This window comes from Schistocerca serialis, chromosome 5 (assembly GCF_023864345.2).
Source record: "Schistocerca serialis cubense isolate TAMUIC-IGC-003099 chromosome 5, iqSchSeri2.2, whole genome shotgun sequence".
NCBI classification, from domain to species: domain Eukaryota; kingdom Metazoa; phylum Arthropoda; class Insecta; order Orthoptera; family Acrididae; genus Schistocerca; species Schistocerca serialis.
Window position 1 is genome coordinate 72909275 of NC_064642.1, and position 26882 is coordinate 72936156.

At 42.5% G+C, this 26882-nt stretch overlaps 1 protein-coding gene across 2 annotated transcripts in view; it reads right to left on the reverse strand.

The window, feature by feature from the left end:
• The window catches only part of LOC126481609 (cilia- and flagella-associated protein 157-like), a 176733-nt gene that overhangs the window by 64836 nt on the left and 85015 nt on the right, over positions 1–26882 (reverse strand). For both annotated transcript variants that reach the window (XM_050105482.1, XM_050105481.1), the window contains exon 6: positions 3773–3896. In XM_050105482.1, the coding sequence (XP_049961439.1) occupies positions 3773–3896 (124 nt within the window). The remainder of the gene's footprint in view (positions 1–3772; positions 3897–26882) is intronic.

Sequence of the window (26882 nt, forward strand, 5' to 3'; positions counted from 1 at the left end):
ATTAGATAACAAAAAACTTACCATGGGCATATTTTTAGATTTTTCAAACGTATTTGACACCATAAATCATGACAAATTGCTACACAAGCTAGAAAATCTTGGCATTAGGGGAACAGCTAACAACTGGCTCAGCTCTTATCTTAAAAACAGGGAACAATATGTGGAAACAGATCAAGAAAGGGACAATGTCATTAGGAAATATAGTTCCAAGCTACTGGCTGTTAAATATGGAGTGCCACAAGGATCAGTAATGGGTCCTGTTCTGTTCTTACTCTATGTAAATGACCTAAACATAAGCTATGACAGCAGTAAAATATTTCAATTTGCTGATGATACGAGTGTTCTAATTACAGGAAACTCAGAAGAAACTCTTGTAAAAAACATAAAAGAAACCACTGACAGGCTAACATGTTACTTTGATGACAATGACTTAATAATAAACACTGAAAAACTGTAGCTATGGTTATACACACAGCACACACAAAAAATCTTATATCAACCAATCTAGAGCTATACGGACAGACAATTGCCAAAACAGCCTGTACCAAATTTCTTGGACTTCATCTACAAGACAACTTGAAATGGAAAGCACATATTGAGCAGATGAACAAAAAATTAAATTCTTCTTGTTTTGTGCTGTGTACATTAAAAAATTGTACCAGCTACAACACCCTTCAGTGCGTATATTATGCAGTTGTACACTCTCACCTCCAGTATGGGATTATGTTCTGGGAAAATTCTGGAGGTGCCATCAAAAGATTCAAAATTTAAAAAAAAATAAAAAAAAAATAAGAATAATGGAAGGGGTAGATAATTGCAAATCATGTAGACCATTGTTTCAAAAAAGGATGATCCTGCCACTTCCTTGCATATATATACTTGTAAATATAATGTATTTAAAGCAAAACTTACATACAAAAAGACCACTCATCACTCAAAATCACACAATACACAGCTATAATACAAGACAAAAATTGAATGTACATATTCAAAGCGCCAACACAAAGTTATTTCAAAACAGCCTTATCCACCCTAGTATCAAACTATACAATGCCTTACCAGATACCATTAAACGCATACAAAACATTGGTCACTTCAAATCTAAACTGCTTTTACACAGTAAATGAATACCTACAAAACCAAATTTTTGTGTGTTTACCCAATGTAGTCTCATTCAGAAGAACATCTGTATTTCATCTCTCTTTACATAGCGTAACAACATTTATATAAGTATTCATCAGTAATTGATATATTAATGTGTGTTATTATGTACAAAGGTATATTATATGTAAAACTGTTAATATTAACAAAAAATCCAAATATCTCTTGCACATTGTGCAGCTGTAGATGAAAATGGATCAATAAATCAAATAAATCATACCAATGCAGAAGGCTATACAGTGTTTCCATTACAGCTATACATGACATGTGTCATTTCACAGGTGGCTCTCCCTTTGATAGTATGTGTTTAGCCAGTCACAGAGCTGGTACAGGTGGTGGTAGGAAGGTGCATAAGGCAAGTCCGATAGCATAAGTAGGCGCAGGGGGAAGGGGAGAGGGAAAAAAAACTATTCTAGGTGTGGTGGGCAAAATGTCAGACAGAATGGACCTCATTTCAGGGCACAATTTTAGGAAATCATAGTGTTGTTGAAGTGGCTGGTTAATACATTCAAGACCAGGATAGTACTGAATGATAAGATATGTACACCTAAGTTGTTTTTTGGAGGGATCAGCAGTACCAGAATTGAATGTGATGTCCTGGGAAATATGCTTTTGAACTAGGATGGTGGGATAATTATGCCCAGTGAAGAGTGAACTGAGAATGATAGTGTATTGCTGTAAAGAGCCTGCATCTGAACAAATATGTTAGCCTTGAATTCCATGGCTGTATGAGAGGGAATGTTTAATATGGAAAGTAAGGCAGCTGTCAAAATGTAAGTACTATTGTTTGTTAGTAGGTTTAATGTGAAATGAAGGGTGTAGCTGGCCCTCGGTGTGGATGAGGTCAACACCAAGAAAAGTGGCATGGAACAGAACCTCATTCAATTTAACTGGGAGAATGTATTTAGATATTCCAAAAACTTTATCAGGTCAGCCACACCATGAACCTATACAGCAAAGGTGTCATCAAAGTATCTAAACCAAACCTTGTCTGTCACCACTGATCCCACCTTACTCTGTACCAACATCCCCTATGTACATGGTCTGTCTGCTGATGATCATTGCCTCAAGCGGCACTCACCACTGATGCCACCTTACTCTGTACCAACATCCCCTATGTACATGGTCTGTCTGCTGATGAACATTGCCTCAAGCGGCACTCACCTACTTCCAAGTGTATGACATCCTTCCTTCTCACCTTAATCAACTTCCTACTCATGAACAACTGTTTCAACTTTGAGGGGTGAACATATAAAAAAAAAAAATCAGGTACACGGCCATGGAACCAGGAAGGCTCCTTCCAGTGCCAAACTTTTCATGGGTGCTTGGAGGGGGCTTTCCTGGGATCCATAAGCCTTCAGCCCCTGGTTTGGTTTAGATACACTGATGATGTCTGTGCCATATGGGCTCATGGTGTAGCTGACCTGTTTATATTTTTGAAGTCTCTACATACATAACCTCAATTAAATTTCACATGGTCACATTCTGAATCCCACACCACTTTACTACATGTTGACCTCAACCTCACCGAGGGCCAGCTACACACTTTTATTCACATTAATCCCACTGACAAATAACAGCACTTACATTTTGACAGTTGCCACCCTTTCCATGTCAAACATTCCCTTCCATACAGCCTTGACATTTGAGGCGAACACTGCTCAAATAGTGCAGTAAGAATAATATGTGGTGTACATCCACGATAATTTTGTAGATGTCTTTTTAAATCCTTCACCACATAGAGGAAGCGTTTAGTCGCAGACAGACACAATGAAAATACTATTGTTTCTATTCCACCCTGGATTTCCCTCATGAAGTTTGTTGTACATAATCACTGGAGTTCAAACAGAAAAAAGACATACATAATTACAACGCCAGGGAGAAAATGACATCTCCCCATTAATGTTGTATTTAGCACAACAAGGAATGCGCAATGCTACCACCAAAATATTTGATCACTTACGCAATGATATAAGATGTCTGACAAACAGCACTGTTAAATTTGAAAACAAATTTCTCCTTGACAACCCCTGTTATTTAATAGAAGAATTCCTATTTTTGTAATGTGTAAAAGGTGGTGTGTAGGATTTACTGACTCACATCTGTATTATTGTTAAAGAAAAAAAAGAAAACAAAACTCTAGTAAATGATCATCATGTAGCCATATGTACAAACAAATTTGTCATGTGAATAAAAAATGAGTCAATCCACATCATTATGATTAATCACAGAAATGATCCGTGGAACCTGAAACTAACTAATAAATGATCACTTTTGGCTACAGAATACAGAAATAAAGTGGTACAATATGCCAAAATGTTTATGATAACCGGAAGGGCACTGTGCAGCTGCCAAACTTTAATAACTTCAGCAGATATTATTATCACACATACTCAATAAGACAAAAATTCTATAGAATATGAGAATGTGTTAATGCTCTCTTTGTATAAGTTAAAGTTTTCACAAGAAATCACCCCAACAGAAGTTTAATTCACTTTATAATTCCCTCATATCTTTTCTTTCTTAATGTGTTATATCTAGACTGAGAATTACAACAATACAGAACAAATGTAATTAGGAACTATTTGCTTCTGTGTTATTTAAATATTACCTCATTGTTTAAAGCAATATTTTCTCTTATTGCTCTCTGAGTTGTAGCAGCAATTCTGGTTTGTGTTGCATCTTCAAAATCATTTGATAATTGCAGCAATCTAGTCTCCATTTCCTTCATAGCTCTGTGGATGTAAAATGCAAGTCCATACAGTCCAATGCATTATGAATTTAGTTGTCATTATACAATGGCACAATCCAAGTGGAGTACAACATAGTGAAGCTCATGTTTAAAAATTGTTTACAACATAGCAATTCTACATGAAGCTATACTATTTTGAAAATTACACAAATGAACGAAAGAATATGAGGAATACAATGGTCAACAAAAGAAAATTGGAGCATTTTGAAACAAGCATTAGAAGAAGACATATATATACATCAACTAGGCTGTGCCTAACACATCCTCTATTATATCCTTTCCCCTTGGAATGTTACTCCAGGGAGATACTAAATGTTCACTCTAAGAAGACTCTTAAGCTTGGTGACTGACAGCAGAAGCTGTGTCTATAGAAGTTGACTGACCATGGTTGTACCAACAGTGTTCATAATGCAGCCAACTTATCAACTTTAGCTAGCAGATGCTACTGAGTTAAGTGCATCTATGTACTTGTAAATGAAAGCAGATGCAACATAAAAATAGAAATATCGTAGAAATATTATACTGCTTCAAGGTGAATGTTAAGCGGTTTTGATATATTCAATGAAGACACTTGAGGGAATATGGAATAGTTGTAGGTAAACAACTAGAATTCTCTCAGATACAGATTTATTCACACTTAGCTTCTACACAGATACAAGTCCGGAGGCTAACTGCCGTTAGCGTCCAACATCCTGCTCAAAGACTGCTCAAAGAGCTCTCCTCAAAGATAGCACACTTACACACAGAACAAATATCGATATGTATGGCGCTCTACGCCACATAGCGCCCCCCCCCCCCCCCCCCCCCCCCGTACAGTATGGAGTACGTCCCTGTGAATGGGGGGGGGGGGGGGGGGTGAGAAGTTAGGAAGATAACCCACAGTTCTTCTGCGTCAGGCGGAAGCGGTCGACTGGTAGGAGACCGGGGGGTGAAACCCGGTACGTCGACGGTGAAGTCAGCGAGCGACGCCGGCGGCTGAAGACGACGTCCCGTCCTGGAGTGGAGGTGTAGCACTTCGTCAGCCGGCAGGCGGAGAATCACCTTGCCAGAAGGCCTAACAAAGGCACGCAAATTGCCACATGCAGCACTTCTCATCAATTTAAAGTGGCGCACCACACGAGATTCTGCACTTCCTCCCTCAATATTGTCACACGCGAGTACCACACACACCGTATTGCCATCTACGACAACAGATAATTGTATGTCATCAGGGTGCACATGTGTTGTGAATTCTTCGATGGCACCTGTACGAGCAATGGTAGGGAGGCAGGGAGGTGTGGGAAAGCCATGGCAGGGGGAAGCATCTGCTAAGAGGAAAGTGGTAGGTGCACTGGACTGCGCAGGAGACAACCTCGGGTGATCAGCTGACAGACGAGGAAGCGTGACCGAAGGCAACGAGGAGCCAGCGTGGATTGAACGGCGTGACAAAGAGCTGTCACACGAAGATGGTAACACAATGGTAGAATCCGAGTGGTTGGCAGTTCGACTGCGAGGGCTGTGAGGAGTGAAGCCCAGAAAAGATTGGCCACTCGAATTAGATGAACGCGGAGAGGGAGCAGTGCTCGGCAGAGAAGCACGCTGTGGAGAATCAATACCCGAATGCATGGTGTGGGAAGATGGATAGCCGCTCGAAGCAGGAGTGAGAGAAATAGGGGCAGAATCAGGGAGGTTCACCTGAGGCTCAATGAAAGCTGGTTTCACTCGGTTGAGTGAGACCTCGATTACAGAGTCTTTTATGAGGAGATCCATGTTATTCTCAGAGCGTTTGACGACCTTGTAAGGACCTGTGTAGGGCGACTGAAGCGGGGCTTTGACTGAGTCGTCTCTGAGAAACACGTACTCACAAGAGTCTAGCGTGCGCGGTACGTACATGCGCGGAGGTGTATGAGCAGCCAGAGGTGGTGGCTGAAATTTGCTGCAGTGCAAGCACACCCGCTCGAGAAGTGAAGGGAGTTCAGAGGGCTGTGGAAGTGGGGTCGGAGTGACTAATTCTCCAGGCAAAACCAGAGGTTGGCCATACACAAACTCGGCTACGGAACCCTTGAAGTCTTCCTTGAAAGTCGCACGAAGGCCAAGAAGCACGAAGGGCAGTGCCTCTGTCCATAGTGAGTCATGGCAACGCAGGGCAGACTTTAAGGTGCGATGCCATCGCTCGACAAGCCCATTGCTTTGGGGGCGGTATGCAGAAGTATGAGTTTTAACGATACCACACATTTTACATAAGACAGAGAAAACTAAAGACTCGAATTGTCGCCCCTGGTCAGTGGTGAGGTAAACAGGTGAGCCAAATCTAGAGATCCACGAATCTAAGAATGCTCGACTTACTGTCTCAGAGGTAATGTTCGGAATAGGCACAGCCTCAGCCCACCGAGTCATCCTGTCAATGGCTGTAAACAAGTAACGGAAACCCTCGGAGGGGGGCAAAGGGCCTACGAGGTCGACATGAACATGGTGAAACTGGCCTGGCGGTTGGGCAAAACAGCCAAGGGGTGGAGAAGTGTGCCTGGAAACTTTGTTCTGTTGACACACCATGCATGGCCTTGCCCAAGGCTGACAGTCACGGCGCATGTCTCTCCAGACAAACCGTTCAGCTACCAGACGGGTGGAAGCATTGACACCAGGGTGTGCTAATGTGTGCAGTTTGTCAAAGACCTGGCATTGAAGGGGCTTAGGAATGAATGGCCGCAACGTACCAGTCAGTTCATCACACTACACTAAGTCAGATATGCCAGGGAAAGTAGAGCGTACCGGTTGGAGAGATGAGCTGTGGTCTGAAATTAACTGCATGGTATCGGGGTCTGCTGATTGCAGCCGAGGTATGTCCATTAACTCAATTAAGGTTGTGACAGCACCAACACGTGAGAGAAAATCAGCGACCACATTGTCTGCTCCTTGGATGTAGCGAATGTCATTTGTAAATTGCAAGATGTAATCGATGTGATGAAAGCGTTGTGGGGGCGGATCAGCTGCAGGATTTTTTATGGCAGGAACCAACGGCTTGTGATCAGTGAGCACATAGAAATCTCGTCCCTCAACATCAGTTCTGAAGTGTCTTATGGCCTTGTAAACTGCAAGTAATTCTCTGTCGAATGCTGAGTATTTCTTCTGCGCGTTGTTTAGCTTTTTTGAGAAAAACTGCAGGGGGGTCGTAACATCATTGTATGTCTGACTCAGTACTGCGCCGATAGCATTGTCACTAGCGTCAGTAGTGATAAACATTGTGGCGTCCGCTCGTGGGTGAGCAATAGTGACAGCGGAGGCCAACAGCTGTTTGAGTTCATTAAATGCCTTGTCCATGTCCGGTGTCCATGGTACCTGGCGGGTGCCAGAAGTTTGTGGGCCAGCGAGAACATCTGTGAGAGGAGCCTGCCCCGCAGAAGTGGCTGGCAAATGTTTCTGGTAATAATTAACTGTTCCGATGAACCTGCATAATTCCCTATAGGTCTGAGGGCGTAGCATCTCGAGAACAGGCTTGATCTTGTCCTGTGGTGGTGTCAGACCGTCCGATGACACAACATAACTTAGGAATGTGACGGATGACTGGTGCAATTGAGTCTTTTTATTGTTCAGTTCAATACCAGCGGCTGCTAAAATATCTGTCATGACTTGAACACGCTCCTCAATCTGTTCCAAAGTAGAAGCAAAAACCAATATGTCATCCATGTGTACGAAACAAAAGTCTAGATGGGATAAAGTTTGATTGATGAAACGCTGCCACGTTTGGGGAGCGTTTATCAACCCAAACGGCATAAATTTGTATTGGAACAGCCTGAAGGGAGTGGTTATGGCAGTCTTTTCAATATCCTCCAGAGCCATAGGAATCTGATGAAATGCGTGCTTACAGTCAAAAGCAGAGAAGTACTTTGCACCTGCGAGTGCATGATTGAAGTCTGCAATGTGTGGGACTGGATATTTATCAATGATGGTGCAGGCATTTAAACGCCTATAGTCTCCGACCATACGCCAAGTACCGTCTTTCTTTTGGTCAAACAGGATAGGACTAGCCCAGCAACCGGAAGAAGGTTCAGATATTCCTTTTTGTAACAGATCGTCCAATTATTCTTTTGCTATTTTGATAAATTCTGGCTTGAGGCGGCGTGGGCGTTGCGATATGGGCGGCCCATCGGTTAGACGTAACCGATGAACTGTGCCATTAGTGACTACTGCAATACGTGGCGCGGCACGACAGTCAGATGTCTGTGAAGCGGAGCAGGCAGTGGCGGACAGGCCAAGCTGTGGCGCTGAGGGCACGGAAGTACAGGTGTGTCACCCGCTCGTAGGCTGCGTAAAGGCCGCACACGTGTTAACATGGGCGAGGTTGGTACACTGGTTCTTGGTAGCGGGCCGTGCCGCTACGAGCGCTGTAGGCGCGAGTGGGCGTGGCCGAACAGCAGATGGCCGCAGTTCATTGCCACGAGCTTGGCAAGTTAATTGTCCATTCGGAACGCAAGGAGCATGAGCACTCGGGCATACCCTATCATTACAAAAGGGGGTGCTGACACAGTTTACAGAGTTCACAACATTGTCGTTACGTGCGCGGACACGGGAACACCCGACTGGCATGGACTGACCTTGCCTGAAGCCGACGAGTCATCTGCTTGTAGTGCCGCGAGGCGTTGTTATGTGGAGGCCAACTCGTGGTGTATGTCGCGGAGATGCAGCAGCATTTCCGTACATTCCATCCGCAACTTCGAAGACTTGGCACACTCCACTAGCCACTTGTTTGTCCAAGATTGCAGCTCCCAGGATAGGTTTACACACTTCTTAGCATAGCACACATGTTTGGTGTTAGCCGAACTGTCACTCGGCGAAGCGAAAGGAATATGTTTGTTAAGGGGGGGGGGGGAGTAAAACACAGTATTTTGCACAAAATCTAGTGACAACTGATAGTGCTTGAGGAAATCAATTCCGAGAATAGGTTCTTCAATTGTTGACACTAGAAACGTCCACTCCAGCTTGCACTCGGGCGAAAGTTTCACTGTATACAAAGTGGAACCCGAACACTGTAAGGTAGACAAGTTCACTGCGCAAAGTACTGTTTTGTGTGGTTGCACTTTATTGGTTGCTAGGCGAACCGGCAGCAAAGAGACGTCTGCGCCAGTGTCTACCAGAAAACATACACCTGATCATAAATCGCGAACATAGACTCGACCACACTTACTGTTATTGTCCGAAACGGAGTGCAACGTAGGATGGTGCCCGTTGTTTACATCGCAGGAGGTGGCACCGTAGCCTACCTGCGGTTGGAGTTTGGGTAAGAACACGGTGACTGGCATTTGCGAGCTTGCTCCCCAAATCTCGCGTGGAAGAAACAGTAAGGTTGGGTGGGCCTGTGCTCCTGTGGGTAGTTGCTAGGTGACGGAGTATGTGCCCCAGAGTCTTCCACAGAGGCCGATGCACTGTCGTTGCGGGGAGTTGAAGGTGCAGGCAGGGCGGCTAGTTTAACAAACTTGTTATTAGCAGCACCAGACAAGGGCGTGGCATCAGAAAGCATCTTAGTGCGGTCACGTCCAGAATGCAGTGCACGGAGCTCACGTTGCCTGGTGGAGTATGCTCTGTCGGCGGCGCGTAAACGTTCATTTACTGGCCTATCTTCATACGCAGAGATTGCAGTCTGGACAGGCAAAGGCAGCTTTTCAGTCCAGATTTCTGCGAGCATGTCATCAGGCATAGCTTGCTCATCAACGAGAAGACGGATGCACCGCCACAGCTGGGACGGAGACCTGTCGCCGAGACGCTCTTCGTAGATGAGCTGTCGCACATTTTCTCTCCTGGTTTTAGAGACGCACTCCAGTATCGTCTGTTTCGCCACAGCATACTTCCCTGCTAGGGGAAAGCTGGTTTCACTCGGTTGAGTGAGACCTCGATTACAGAGTCTTTTATGAGGAGATCCATGTTATTCTCAGAGCGTTTGACGACCTTGTAAGGACCTGTGTAGGGCGACTGAAGCGGGGCTTTGACTGAGTCGTCTCTGAGGAACACGTACTCACAAGAGTCTAGCGTGCGTGGTACGTACATGCGCGGAGGTGTATGAGCAGCCGGAGGTGGTGGCTGAAATTTGCTGCAGTGCAAGCACACCCGCTCGAGAAGTGAAGGGAGTTCAGAGGGCTGTGGAAGTGGGGTCGGAGTGACTAATTCTCCAGGCAAAACCAGAGGTTGGCCATACACAAACTCGGCTACGGAACCCTTGAAGTCTTCCTTGAAAGTCGCACGAAGGCCAAGAAGCACGAAGGGCAGTGCCTCTGTCCATAGTGAGTCATGGCAACGCAGGGCAGACTTTAAGGTGCGATGCCATCGCTCGACAAGCCCATTGCTTTGGGGGCGGTATGCAGAAGTATGAGTTTTAACGATACCACACATTTTACATAAGTCAGAGAAAACTAAAGACTCGAATTGTCGCCCCTGGTCAGTGGTGAGGTAAACAGGTGAGCCAAATCTAGAGATCCACGAATCTAAGAATGCTCGACTTACTGTCTCAGAGGTAATGTTCGGAATAGGCACAGCCTCAGCCCACCGAGTCATCCTGTCAATGGCTGTAAACAAGTAACGGAAACCCTCGGAGGGGGGCAAAGGGCCTACGAGGTCGACATGAACATGGTGAAACTGGCCTGGCGGTTGGGCAAAACAGCCAAGGGGTGGAGAAGTGTGCCTGGAAACTTTGTTCTGTTGACACACCATGCATGGCCTTGCCCAAGGCTGACAGTCACGGCGCATGTCTCTCCAGACAAACCGTTCAGCTACCAGACGGGTGGAAGCATTGACACCAGGGTGTGCTAATGTGTGCAGTTTGTCAAAGACCTGGCATTGAAGGGGCTTAGGAATGAATGGCCGCAACGTACCAGTCAGTTCATCACACTACACTAAGTCAGATATGCCAGGGAAAGTAGAGCGTACCGGTTGGAGAGATGAGCTGTGGTCTGAAATTAACTGCATGGTATCGGGGTCTGCTGATTGCAGCCGAGGTATGTCCATTAACTCAATTAAGGTTGTGACAGCACCAACACGTGAGAGAAAATCAGCGACCACATTGTCTGCTCCTTGGATGTAGCGAATGTCATTTGTAAATTGCAAGATGTAATCGATGTGATGAAAGCGCTGTGGGGGCGGATCAGCCGCAGGATTTTTTATGGCAGGAACCAACGGCTTGTGATCAGTGAGCACATAGAAATCTCGTCCCTCAACATCAGTTCTGAAGTGTCTTATGGCCTTGTAAACTGCAAGTAATTCTCTGTCGAATGCTGAGTATTTCTTCTGCGCGTTGTTTAGCTTTTTTGAGAAAAACTGCAGGGGGGTCGTAACATCATTGTATGTCTGACTCAGTACTGCGCCGATAGCATTGTCACTAGCGTCAGTAGTGATAAACATTGTGGCGTCCGCTCGTGGGTGAGCAATAGTGACAGCGGAGGCCAACAGCTGTTTGAGTTCATTAAATGCCTTGTCCATGTCCGGTGTCCATGGTACCTGGCGGGTGCCAGAAGTTTGTGGGCCAGCGAGAACATCTGTGAGAGGAGCCTGCCCCGCAGAAGTGGCTGGCAAATGTTTCTGGTAATAATTAACTGTTCCGATGAACCTGCATAATTCCCTATAGGTCTGAGGGCGTAGCATCTCGAGAACAGGCTTGATCTTGTCCTGTGGTGGTGTCAGACCGTCCGATGACACAACATAACTTAGGAATGTGACGGATGACTGGTGCAATTGAGTCTTTTTATTGTTCAGTTCAATACCAGCGGCTGCTAAAATATCTGTCATGACTTGAACACGCTCCTCACTCTGTTCCAAAGTAGAAGCAAAAACCAATATGTCATCCATGTGTACGAAACAAAAGTCTAGATGGGATAAAGTTTGATTGATGAAACGCTGCCACGTTTGGGGAGCGTTTATCAACCCAAACGGCATAAATTTGTATTGGAACAGCCTGAAGGGAGTGGTTATGGCAGTCTTTTCAATATCCTCCAGAGCCATAGGAATCTGATGAAATGCGTGCTTACAGTCAAAAGCAGAGAAGTACTTTGCACCTGCGAGTGCATGATTGAAGTCTGCAATGTGTGGGACTGGATATTTATCAATGATGGTGCGGGCATTTAAACGCCTATAGTCTCCGACCATACGCCAAGTACCGTCTTTCTTTTGGTCAAACAGGATAGGACTAGCCCAGCAACCGGAAGAAGGTTCAGATATTCCTTTTTGTAACAGATCGTCCAATTATTCTTTTGCTATTTTCATAAATTCTGGCTTGAGGCGGCGTGGGCGTTGCGATATGGGCGGCCCATCGGTTAGACGTAACCGATGAACTGTGCCATTAGTGACTACTGCAATACGTGGCGCGGCACGACAGTCAGATGTCTGTGAAGCGGAGCAGGCAGTGGCGGACAGGCCAAGCTGTGGCGCTGAGGGCACGGAAGTACAGGTGTGTCACCCGCTCGTAGGCTGCGTAAAGGCCGCACACGTGTTAACATGGGCGAGGTTGGTACACTGGTTCTTGGTAGCGGGCCGTGCCGCTACGAGCGCTGTAGGCGCGAGTGGGCGTGGCCGAACAGCAGATGGCCGCAGTTCATTGCCACGAGCTTGGCAAGTTAATTGTCCATTCGGAACGCAAGGAGCATGAGCACTCGGGCATACCCTATCATTACAAAAGGGGGTGCTGACACAGTTTACAGAGTTCACAACATTGTCGTTACGTGCGCGGACACGGGAACACCCGACTGGCATGGACTGACCTTGCCTGAAGCCGACGAGTCGTCTGCTTGTAGTGCCGCGAGGCGTTGTTATGTGGAGGCCAACTCGTGGTGTATGTCGCGGAGATGCAGCAGCATTTCCGTACATTCCATCCGCAACTTCGAAGACTTGGCACACTCCACTAGCCACTTGTTTGTCCAAGATTGCAGCTCCCAGGATAGGTTTACACACTTCTTAGCATAGCACACATGTTTGGTGTTAGCCGAACTGTCACTCGGCGAAGCGAAAGGAATATGTTTGTTAAGGGGGGGGGGAGTAAAACACAGTATTTTGCACAAAATCTAGTGACAACTGATAGTGCTTGAGGAAATCAATTCCGAGAACAGGTTCTTCAATTGTTGACACTAGAAACGTCCACTCCAGCTTGCACTCGGGCGAAAGTTTCACTGTATACAAAGTGGAACCCGAACACTGTAAGGTAGACAAGTTCACTGCGCAAAGTACTGTTTTGTGTGGTTGCACTTTATTGGTTGCTAGGCGAACCGGCAGCAAAGAGACGTCTGCGCCAGTGTCTACCAGAAAACATACACCTGATCATAAATCGCGAACATAGACTCGACCACACTTACTGTTATTGTCCGAAACGGAGTGCAACATAGGATGGTGCCCATTGTTTACATCGCAGGAGGTGGCACCGTAGCCTACCTGCGGTTGGAGTTTGGGTAAGAACACGGTGACTGGCATTTGCGAGCTTGCTCCCCAAATCTCGCGTGGAAGAAACAGTAAGGTTGGGTGGGCCTGTGCTCCTGTGGGTAGTTGCTAGGTGACGGAGTATGTGCCCCAGAGTCTTCCACAGAGGCCGATGCACTGTCGTTGCGGGGAGTTGAAGGTGCAGGCAGGGCGGCTAGTTTAACAAACTTGTTACTAGCAGCACCAGACAAGGGCGTGGCATCAGAAAGCATCTTAGTACGGTCACGTCCAGAATGCAGTGCACGGAGCTCACGTTGCCTGGTGGAGTATGCTCTGTCGGCGGCGCGTAAACGTTCATTTACTGGCCTATCTTCATACGCAGAGATTGCAGTCTGGACAGGCAAAGGCAGCTTTTCAGTCCAGATTTCTGCGAGCATGTCATCAGGCATAGCTTGCTCATCAACGAGAAGACGGATGCACCGCCACAGCTGGGACGGAGACCTGTCGCCGAGACGCTCTTCGTAGATGAGCTGTCGCACATTTTCTCTCCTGGTTTTAGAGACGCACTCCAGTATCGTCTGTTTCGCCACAGCATACTTCCCTGCTAGGGGGGGTGCTTTGACCAGATCGTAAATTAAATTGACGCGGTCGTGAAGATGGTTCATGAGGCAAGCGAAGCGTGCGTCGTCGTCCAAAGCACAGACATTGAATGTTTGCTCAACCAGGTTAAACCAGAACTCCGGGTGAGCGGGTTTGAAGTCTGGTAATTTTGGCAGATTCGGCACTGCAGTCACTGCGGAGGTGCGCCTATTACTTCGGACGGAAGTAGAGCATGCAGAAGATTGCGAGTCCGAATTATTGGCTTCCCGTAATGCAGGAATTGCGAAATTCACTTGATGGGGGGGGGGGGGGCGGCTGAGAAGCGACGGACGCTCGAACGGTGTGAGGATCGTCATCAAAATGTGCATTCTCATTGACGTGGTAGCTCGGAGAGAAGCCACAAGTGCTTAAGTACGCCAATGAATGTCCGTTATGCACACGGTATTCACTCAACCGTGAGTGGTGGGGCTGGTTGTAGATGTCGGAGTAATTACTGTCCAGCACAGAATTGTTGACTTGATTAGAAGCAACACAAGGATCCCACACACGTCCACTAGGATGCACACTCGGTGTGATATTTGCTGTTTGGCGAGCGCGGAAGGATACACACGTGGCGGGTACTGATTCGAGTTTGAATTTACTACTGGATTTTCCAAAGTAGCAAAACCTCACTCGACGCCACGAACTGTATTGAATTGTGTGTTCGACACAGGAGTAGGAATGTTCCGACCAATACTCTGTGGAGAACACGTGGGAAGGTCCCGGCTAACAAAGCCAGAGTCCACGACCGTTGGCGGTTGGAAGAAACTGGCGGCAGTCGATGAATTCCACTGCATGTTCTGGCTGAAGGATTCCGAAAATTCGTGCGGCATTTCCACTACGACGGCAGGAGTGCTGGAGAGATGTTACTGGAATCCGGGCGGCGGTGAATGCTGAAAGGCCATTGTCTGGAGCTGAACAAAGGCCCTCGCGATCGCGGAGAAACCCGACGCGGTAGGTGCGTAAATAACCTTCGAGCGGTAACTCGGACGCGTATTACACAAAAACGGGGTCACCAGTGAGGGAATATGGAATAGTTGTAGGTAAACAACTAGAATTCTCTCAGATACAGATTTATTCACACTTAGCTTCTACACAGATACAAGTCCGGAGGCCAACTGCCGTTAGCGTCCAACGTCCTGCTCAAAGCCCTCTCCTCAAAGATAGCACACTCACGCACAGAACAAATATCGATATTTATGGCGCTCTATGCCACACACTCTTTGCACACGGTACTGAATGCCAAAGATGGTAGTATTGGAAACAAGTGAGTATTGGTACAAGGTCATATGCCATCTCCTAACTTCTATCAAAGCAGCAACTTGCATCAGCCACTGTGCCAAGAGTGTTCTTAGAGTGAACAATTAACAAGCATAATAACGTTAGAGGATTTTACAAAGTAGTAGAAAGGCGACATCACACTGAAACTGGGAGCTTCTGGTATAGCACGTTCCCATCTGCTATGTCCTTTTAGTCCCATAAATAACTTTTTCTCTGCTAATTTATATTATTTTTTCAATACATTTATCTGTTGACATTTAAGACTACATAAAAATCTCAAGATCCTATTTATACTTGATTTCAATTACAGTTTATTATTCAGATGCTCATTTTGATTGTTCTGATTGCATCTGTGTAATTAGTTTTCATTAAAGCACTGATAATTAAAAGTTACAGTTAATTAAAATTAGCACTACAGTTTGCTACGTGCACAAACCTATGAGCCAACAGCATAATTCCATACAGTACCTACAGCTTTCAGAAGGTAAGCATTCCAACTTCCTTGTGAAGTACTGTAAATTACCTTAAACTAATTATCCTCTGAAATAATTACACTTCAAATTCCTAAGTTGCCCCACTTTCCATCACAGTTTTTGTCAGAACCACTGTTAGATTCTGAACTTTGTCTACATATTTTTGCCACCTTAATTTTTCTCTACAATTTGACAGAAAGCATTGATCAATTAACTCAATAATTCTTAATTTCAAGCTACTGGCTCTTAATTTGCAATATGATGTTGACACATATAGACAAGGGGAATCACAGTGTGTAAGGATAATAGTTCCACACATTTTTCTAATTTTTGACTAGCAACCTTTCGTATAATTAAAACTCACATAAGTTCTTTTAGTTCGTCAAAAACAGTAAGTTCCAACCTAGCCAAACTTTAAAGCATTGTGTAGGTTTCAAAATAACAGTTTGTTTTTACAACTGTCTATATGTAGTTGGCCACCATCCAAAATAAGCATTCACAGTTCGCAGGTATATGAGCAACATCTATATCAACAAAAATAATCAATGTTTGAAGATATAATGTAATTAAATAGATAAGAAATCTACCTACCAAGTGACAGAGGAGAATATACACACAAAAGGTATTACGTATGCAAGATTTTGCAGCCAGTTGCTTCTCCTTCTGGCTGAAGGTTTGAACGGGAAGGAAGGGGGGTGAAGGAAAAGGTATGGTGAGGTTTAGGATGTTTTAGCAGTAATCTCTGTCTTGCACATTACCCTACCTACCATCTTTAAGCTCTCAGGTCTTCAAATCTCATCTAGTACAGTTCCTGACAATGTCTCTCCTGCTCATCCCATCTGGTAGGTCTTCCTTGATGCGAGGTTCTGGGTGACTTTTCCGATCTCTACCTCTTTTCCTAAACCTCACCAGTCTGCTTCCTTCACCCCTCTTCCTTCCTCAACCCTTCTGCCAGAAGAAGGAGCACTGGCTGTGAAAGCTTGTATAAGTAATATCTCTTATATGTGTGTTCTCCTGTTGCCACTTGGTAGGCAGATTTTTTCAGCCCTATTACATTTGAGTAACATCTATGTCAGATGTGCTCTTGTTGTTTACTCATACCACAATTATGAACATTCTGTACACAAAAATATGTGCACCAACAATCACAAAACTCATGAACTTCAGTAGGTAGAAAACTTATGAGTTATTTCTGTCATCTAAAAAAATGAAAAGTTTGACTAATCTGTGTTGTGACGAACAAATATTGTGTAATGTTATTGTCATCAAAACCAATGATTGTTGAACTCTATGAAACTCATCATGGGATTGCTTAATTGAACTACCAATGCCAGACAGTGTTATTGTGGACTGTGACTATTTCTTATAAATGTTTATTTCGTGCCATGATAGAACACTTAAAATTGTGGATGGTGACTATTTTGTACAAATGTTTATTTTGTGCCGCGATAGAACAATTAATTTCACCACTGCAATTGCGGGGGTGATTTTGGACAGTTGTGCTAATACTTTTTCATAGTGTAAAAACTGGTTATATGTCACATGGAATATGCAAGCCTTTGTCAAACAATTATTCATACAACTGCTTTGGACACAAGTATGTTTGCATGATGTGTCACCCAATGGATACACAAAGGATATGACTGATCAACAACTTGTCTGTCACGATCAGCCAGCAATCACTGTTGACAATTTGTGAACTCACATACAAACTGTGCAGAGAAGATTCTAAAGAAATGTATCCCACCCTTCTTATATTCTATGCCATAACACTGAGAGACTCTGGCTACACATGGAGGTTTTATATTACAACTTTAGGATCATGTGGTTCACCCCAATAGCTGAACGGTCAGCACGTTGGAATGCCAAGCACGGGGGCCTGGGTTTGATTCGTGGTTGGGTAGGGAGATTTTCTCCCCTCAGGGACTGGGTGTTGTGCTGTCCTCATCATCATTTCATCACCATTGTCAATGTGGAAGTAGCCCAATGTGGTGTCGCACTCAATAAGACTTGCACTTGTCGGTCGAACTTCCTGACTGGGAACTCCCGGCCACTGACGCCATACGCTCATTTCCATTTTCAGGATCACGTGAAATTCTGCAATCACCATTTTTGCATTTTCATGCAATTAAACCTTATAGTGCACTTCCACATGAGCCATGGACCTTGCCACTGGTGGGGAGGCTTGCGTGCCTTAGCCATACAGATAGCTGTAATATAGGTGCAACCACAATTGAGGGGTACCTGTTGAGAGACCAGACAAATGTGTGGTTCCTGAAGAGTGGCAGCAGCCTTTTCGGTATCTGCAGGGGCAACAATCTGGATGAGTGACTGGCCTGGTGTTGTAACATCAACCAAAATGGCCTTGCTGTGCTGGTACTACAAAAGACTGAGAGCAAGGGGAAATTACAGCCATAATTTTTCTTCAGTGCATGTAGCTCGACTGTGTGGTTAAATGATGATGGCATCCTCTTGGGTAAAATATTCTGGAGGTAAAATAGTCCCACAATCAGATCTCTGGGTGGGGACTACTCAGGAAGATGTTATCAGGAGAAACAAAACTGGCGTTCTACGGATCAGAGCACGGATTGTCAGATCCATTGATCAGGCAGGTAGGTTAGAAAATTAAAAAAGTGAAGTGCACAGGTTAAAGCTAGATATAGTGGGAGTTATGAAGTTTGGTGGCAGGAGGAACAAGACTTCTGGTCAGGTAAATACAGGGTTATATATACAAAATCGAGTAGGGGTAATACAGGAATAGGCTTAATAATGCATAAGAAAACAAGAACACAGATAACCTACTATGAACAGCATATTGAATGATTCATTATAGCCAAGACAGACATAAAGCCCACACTAACCACAGTAGTACAAGTTTATATGCCAACTAGCTCTGCAGATGATGAAGAGATTGAAGAAATGTATGGTGAGGAAAAAGAAATTATTTATATAGTTAAGGGAAATGAAAATTTAATAGTCACAGGGGACTGGAATTCAACAGTAGGGAAAGGAAGAGAAGGAAAAATAGGAGGTGAATATGGACTGGGGAAAAGAAACGAAAGAGAAAACCTCCTGCAGAATTTTGCACAGAGCATAATTTAGTCATCACTGACACTTGTTTTAAAAATCATAAAAAAGGATGTATATGTGGAGACACTGGGAGGTTTCAGATTCATAATGTAATGATAGGACACATATTTCAGAACCAGATTTTAAATTGTAAGACATTTCCAGGGGCAGATGTGGACTCGGGTCACAATTTATTGGTTATAAACTGTAGATTATAGCTGCTGAAATTACAAAAAGGTAGGAATTTAAGGGTAGGGGGCTTGGATAAACTGAAAGAACCAGAGATTGCTGAGAGTTCCAGATGGAGCATTAGGGGAAGATTGACAAGAACAGGAGAAAGGAATATAAGATGAATGGGTAGCTTTGAGAGAGGAAATAGTGAAGGCAGTAGAGGATCAAGTAGGTAAAAAGATGAGGTCTAGTAGAAATCTGTGGGTGGACAACCCAAGAGATATTGAATTTAATAGATGAAAGAGAAAATATAAAAATGCAATAAATGAAGCAAGCAAAAGAGAATACAAATGTCTAAAAAAATGAGACTGACAGGAAGTGAAAAATGGCTAAGCAGGAATGGCTAGAGGGCAAATGCAAAGATTTAGAGGCATATATCACAAGGGGAAAAATAGATACCACCTGCAAGAAAATTAAAGAGAACCACCTGTATGAATGCCAAGAGCTCAGATGGAAAACTACAGTGGAACTTGGATTTTACATACTCCAATTTTATATTTTTTTGCGATTCTACAACATAAATTTGCAGCTCCTGTGAAAAATCCATAATATCAATGCTAAAAATTCCATGATTTTACATTTCTTCCTTGTAAGGTTTACCTCAGTTCTAAGTTTGTGCTCAATATCTGCCTTGACTTTGTCCTGATTCCTTTCTATTGACATTTGATGTGATTGAATGAGTTTAAGTGGCACAAAAGACAGATGGTTGGCACCATGGGGATGGTTGACACTATGGGTGGTGGTGGAGTTAAGGAAATATTCTAGGCCATTATGGAGAGGGGAGACAGATGAAATGCTGATGTAATCCACAATCAGTGTTGCCAACACAACTTGCAACATTTAGCTTCATCACACAATCATGATACAACTACTGCTAGGTTGTAGCGGTAATGGAAAAATAAGACAGTCGATGTGAAGCATTCTGGACTGAGCCAATACGTGACCAAAGGACCCAGCCAACACCTTTTCTTGTACCACTTATAACTCAGTCTCATCTTTTGCTTGTATTTCCAATGTACCGTATTCAGCAACAATATAAATTGTCAACCATTTAAATTCAGACACTGAATCTCAAGGAATATGCTTGGTCATAATCAAGGAAACATCACCCATTTCCGGCTAGTGAACTGTTATTGGCTGGCGACTTGTTAAGTCACCCAATGGCCAGTGTAATCACCACCCCACACTGACACATGTAAAATGTTCTCACCTACTGGGTGTGTGGAGAGGGGGAGTGGCCCTTCAATGTTGGGAGTGCAGGATGGTCTGAAAGCATTATGCAAAATGCTGAAAATATACTTTTCATACATATGATGTGCTATGACAGAGGTGTCACATGGAAATAGAACACGGGTTTTACTATAGCACAATTTAAAGACTTTCATGTTCAAATCTGACATGACACAGTTGCAACAACTATATACACTACTCATGTATATACTTTGAACCACACACACCACACACTGCAGATCATAAATATGGGCAGCAGTGATAAGTGGACATGAACTGAAACCACAGCACCTGAGCTTTCTTTAAAATGTACATTTTACACAATGTACAGAAATTCACTGATCTGACATTTAATAAGTTTGTAATGTCAACTAGGGAAGTAAACTATTTTTTCATGTGTCTGTTTCTCTCATCCAACTTAAATAACACATTAATGGTGGTGAGCATAAGAAATGTGGCTCATAAGGAAAGCATTAAACAATAACAGGAATGGGGACAAAGTTTATCATTAACTAGATGTTCGCATTTATGCTTATGGTTTAACCACTTAGCTGCTGTGATTTTTTTGGTTTAATTCAACATGTTCATCAATTTTTGCTTTTTTTCTGGACAAGCACAGAGGACGATCTCTCAAAAATGCGCATTTTCAACATATAATTTGTGGTCATAGCATGTCAGAAAATATCTCGATTACCTTGTACCCAGGTACCAATTTAAATTTTTTTATGAGTTTTTACTTGCTGTTACACATGTGATTTTGTAAGAACAAATGAAATTCATTACCACAAATTATTGTGTAAACATTATATTGTACGTTTAATTTCAATCACTTAGGCAGATTTTGTACAAAGTATTGGAGAGGACTGTGATTTTTAATCATATATGTCAATTACAAATATTTTTGCTCATATTCTGGGGCGTTTTAACATTTTCCTCGATCCTGCATTTTTCTCAATTTTGTGTTTTTTAAGTCTGGACCACACAAAAATGTAAAACAGGGGTTTCACTGTAGTCCAAACCAAAAAAGAGAAAGCTGAAAGATGGGAGCAGTATGTAGAGGGTCTATACAAGGGAGATGTAATTGAGGGCAATATTATAGGAAGAGGACAATGATGAAGATGAAATGGGAGATAAGATACTGCTTGAGGAATTTGACAAAGCACTGAAAGGCCTAAGTCAAAACAAGGCCCCAGGAGTAGATAAAATTCTGTTAGAACTACTGATAGCCTTGGGAAAGCCAGCCACAACAAAACTCTTCCATCTGGTGAGCCAGATGTATGAGACAGGCAAAATACCTCAGACTTCAAGAAGAATATAATAATTCCAATTCCAAAGAAAGCAGGTGCTGATAGTGTGAATATTACTGAACTAACAGCTTGACAAGTCATGGTTGCAAAATGCTAACATAAATTCTTTATTGAAGAATGGAAAAACTGGTGGAAGCTGGCCTCAGGAAAGATCAGTCTGATTTTGAAGAAATGAAGGGATACATGAGCCAGTACTGACTCTAAGACTGCTCACAGAAGATAGGTTAAAGAAAGACAAACCTACATTTACAGCATTTGTAGACTTAGAGAAAGCTTTAGACGATGTTGACTGGAATACTCTCTTTGAAATTATGAGGGTGGCAGGGGTGAAATACAGGGAACGAAGTGCTATTTACAATTTGTACATAAACCAGATGGCAGTTGTAACAGTTGAGGAGCATAAAAGGGAAGCAGTGATTGAGAAGGAAGTGAGACAAGTTTGTAGCCTATCCCTGATGCTATGCAGTAACTGAAACAAAAGCAAAATTTTGAGTAGGAATTAAAGACCAAGGAGAAGAAATAAAAACTTTGAGGTTTGCTGGTGACATTGTAACTCTGTCGTAGACAGCAAAGGACTTGGAAGAGCAGTTGAATGGAATGGACAGTGTCTTGAAAGGAGAACATAAGATGAACATCAAAGAAATCAAAAAGAGAGTAATGGAATGTAGTCAGATTAAATCAGGTGATGCTGAGGGAATTAGGTTTGCTATTTGGGCAGCAAAATAACTGATGATGATCAGAGTAGAGAGGATACAAAATGTAGATTGGCAATGGTAAGAAAAGCATTTCTGAAGAAGAGAAATTTGTTAACATTGATTATAAATTTACCGTATTTTATGGACTATAAGACACTACAGACTATAAGATACACTCTGACTTTTAAGCAGTTTTTAAATAAATAAAATTTGTACCATTTATATCAATAGATTGGAAAACAAATTCTTAGTTTATAAAACCAAATTGACCTTTAAAATTCCTGAAAATCGTCATCTTCTAATTTTGGCCATTTTGCATTCAGTCATCTATTTGCACATTTAGTCTTCCTCATTTTGCTCAGGTCTCCTTTACTACCCCATCAGTCAAAAATGGTTTTTTCTGTTTGTGGAGGCCCGAAATGCTGCTCAGCTGTTCCGTTTCCACGTTCTTCTGCACATGCTATTACTTTCAATTTATAGCTTGTATTATATGAATACCTTTTATTTTTTACCATTACAAAATTATCTACTAACAAAAATATTGTACCGTTACCGATAACACAAATCACTTTCCACTCAAGTTCACTGGCACCATAGACTGCAATGATGAATCATAGGCTAGACAGTGTCCTGGGTTTGTGATGGAGGGGCAGCAGGGAGACAGTGAAAGCAAGCTTGTGAATCATCATGCTGCTGCTGCCAGTCGAATCCAATGTTGTCAGATAGAGGTAGTTTCCCCATGGCATCGAATATATGGACATTTTTAAGACTGGTGGGAATGTTAAATCAAACTCTGGACATTTTTTTTATTAATTTTGAGTATATGATACATCAGAACTTTGGAGACAATTTTTCAGAGAAAAAAGTGCATCTTATAGTCTGTAAAATATGGTAGACAGGTAAGTCACAAAACTAATGAGGTGATGCTGAATAGAGTTGGGGAGAAAAGAAATTTGTGGCACAACCTGAGTAAAAGAAGGGACTGGTTGGTAGGCCACATTCTGAGACGTCAAGGGCTCACTAATCTAGTACTGGAGGGAAATGCGGGGGTAAAAATTGTAAAGGGAGACAACGAGATGAATACACTAAGCAGATTCATAAGGATGTGGGTTGCAGCAATTATTCGGAGGTGAAGAGGCTTGCACAGCACAGAGTAGCATGGAGAGCTACATCAAACCAGTCTTCAGACTGAAGGCCATAACAACAGTTCATTTCAAGCATGTGTATCTTCCTTTGGCCTGTAACATTTACAGACATTAATGTACAAAAAGAACAGGCAAACAATAATACAAGACTATATTTCTGTAACTTAATTAAAAATTGCAGCAGCACCAATGTGGTTTAAGCTTCAGCCAATTTTGTGCACACACACACACACACACACACACACACACACACACACACACACACACACACACACACAACATATGAAAGTAGAAGTCACTATTCTAGCCTTTGTAACTGTTCCTTTTTTCTCCAGGAGGAAAATGGTACAGGCAGTGAAGGTTAGAAAGGTGGAGTAGGTACCTCAGTCCTCAGGCTGAGAACGACCGACCTATCATGAGGATATTATGAGACAAAGATGAAGGGTGAGGTGTGAGAGACAATATTAGTTCAAAGATAATACATTCATAATCAGTGTGAAAGCTTTAATCCAGATATGGCAAAGGACAGAGTGAGAAGTAAAATGAATACAACAATAAAAAACTCAGACAAAAGCACAAGATGAGATGGGAAAAAAACCAAAGGGAGAGAGGAAAACAAGAAGACATGAAAAATATAAAAAGTGTTAAGAGTAAATCATTGTGTAAATTAATTGCCATCTCTGTAGTTTAGGGAAACTATTATCATGCAGGACAGTCCCGTGTGGCCCATATGGTGTACAAGAAACCCAGTCCCTTAAGTTATGCTGTACAACATGCCCAGTAACTGGATACTGGGTATTGCTACAATGGAAAGTACATATGCCAGAGAGAGACTAACGAATAGTATAAAAAGGGCAGTGTTTCATTCTTTCTTATAGCTGATGCACATAGTGTTGGAGGTAAAGATCGTCTCTGCTGTGTATTGTTAGAGGAATTGAATATTGTCTTAGAGAAGACCATGCATCCACATCTATACTCTGCAGATCACTGCCAAGTGTGTGGAAGAGGGTACATCTCATTGTACCAGTCATTAAAGCCTTTGCTCATTCCAGTCATGTATGGAGTTTGGAAAGAATGATTGTTTAAATATCTCTGTGGAAGTTGTAATTAGTCTAAACTTATGTTCGCAGTCTCTATGGGACTCATACTTAGGGGGTTGTGGTGTATTCCTAAATTCATCATTGAAAGTTTGTTCTAGAAACTTTCTAAGTACACTTTTACTAGGTAGTTTGGGTCTATCTTCAAGTGTCTATCAATTCAGTTCTTTCATTATTTCATCATCTTCATGACATTCCCTCATGGGCCAAACAAACCTGAGACCAGTCATACTGGCCTTCTTTGTATCTGATCAATACACCCTAAAATAGGACTATATTTGGTATGGATCCAACACATCTAAGCAATATTCTGAAATGGGATGCACAAATGTTTTGTATGCAATCTCCTTTGCAGACTGACTGCATTTCTCTCATATTCTACCATTAAACTGCAGTCTGCTACATGCTTTGCTTATGACTAAGTTATCATTCCATTTCATATTCCTACAAATTGTTACTGTCAAGTATTTGTATTCCAACTGTGGCTCACTGATAGTGTAGCCATAGGATAAAGTGAATTGTCAATTTTCGGAACACTTCAAAATCTTACCGAGGTCTGACTATAAACATTCTCACACTATGCTTCATTATAGATAACTGCATCATGTATGAAAAGTCTACTATCAATATTGTCTGCAAGGTCATTAATATGTAACATGATCAGTAGTGTGCCAACACACTTCCCTGGGACTCACCTGAAGTTACTTCTACATCTGTCAATGGTTGTCTGACCAAGATAACATGCTACATCCTTCCCATCAAGAACTTCTCAATCTAGTCACCAAACTTGCTTAATAGCCCATATGAATATACTTATAATCAAATAACTAGCATATCATTCTAAGTCAAATGCCTTTTGGAAGTCAAGAAGTACTGTACCTTGTACCTATCTGACTGCATTGATCCTTAGCTTTCAGGATCTCATGTGAGAAAAACGTGAGTTATGTTTCACATGATTGATGTCTTTGGAATCTGTGCTGATTGACTCTGACATAATTCTGTTTGAGATATCTCATTACATTTGAGCTCAGAATGTGTTCTAAGATTCTAAAACAAATTGATGTCAATGATATTCGATGGTAGTTCTGTAGGTCATTTCTGCTGATCTAGTAAGTGGGTGTGACCTGTGCTTTCTTCCAACCACTGGGAACAGTTTTTTGTTCAAGAGGTCTTCAGTACATTATGGATAAAACAGGTGCCAACTCACCTGCAAATCTGGTATAGAATCTGATGGGGAATCCCTCAGGCCCTGGTGCTTTGTTCAATATTAATGACTTCAACTGTTTCTCAACATCACTGACACAAATATCTATTTCATTCATCTTTGCAGCAGTATGAGAATTAAATTAGGACACTACTTCTGGGATTTCCTTTGTGGAGGAACATTTGAAAACAGGTGTAAGTGTTTCTGCTTTAGCTTTGTTACTCTCAGTTTCAGTATCTGTCTTGTCCATGAGTGTTTGGTCACTAACTTTGGTGCCACTAACAGGCTTCACATTTGATCAGAATGTCATTGGGTTTTGTGAAAGATTTTTGATAATGTTGCATTGCTTTCTTGACCCAGCTAAATCATTTCATTCAGCATCTCTTTATCTATAGCCCTTTGATTTGTTTTACACCTGTCATGCAGCAGTTTTGTTTCTTCAGAAGTTTCTTTACAGTGACTGCATATCGTGGAGGGTCCCTTACATCAAAAACTATTCTGCTTGGTCTCTATCTATTTAGTTCATAATCGACTATTCTTTTAAACATGAGCCATAGTTTCTCTACATGCTCCTGTCCTAAGATGAAAGTTTCACATTCCTCAGTGAGATATGACATTTCATTTGCTACATGTATAAGACTCACACGTTCATGGGTATTGCAAAGCTGGAAGTAATGTTTGAATTGATATTAGGCAACAGTGTTCATTGATATTTGGGCAATGTTTGGATTTTTTTATATTCAGCCATGCAAGTCACACAGGAATGCACTGTTGTATACTGCTAAAAGTGATGCCCCATCTTTATTGAACTGTAATTCAATTAATTGTAATTTATTGTTCACCTTTGTAACCAGGTGAATTGTATGTCTGAGATCAACTACACATATCTTTTTTTTTATATCTAACTGGAACTGCATTCAATTTATTGACAAGTATTTTAAATCATTCCAGTTATGGAAGTGAAATGTAATTGATTTGAGTCCATGTGAATTGGTATATGGCGACGGGTCGAAGGATGTAGTTAACCGTTACAATGCATCTTTTCATTTAAAAACAAGGTAAGGGAATCACAATTATATTTATATGGAGACAATGATAGTGGTAAGGTCTTTTTTTACTGAAAAAGTATTTTTACAGAAGCAAGAGTTGCTTATGCCTTACTGTAGTGTATTTGGATTTGGTGGCTGCAGTCGCAAAGTACACTAAATGGTAACATCGCAAGTAGTTCTCCC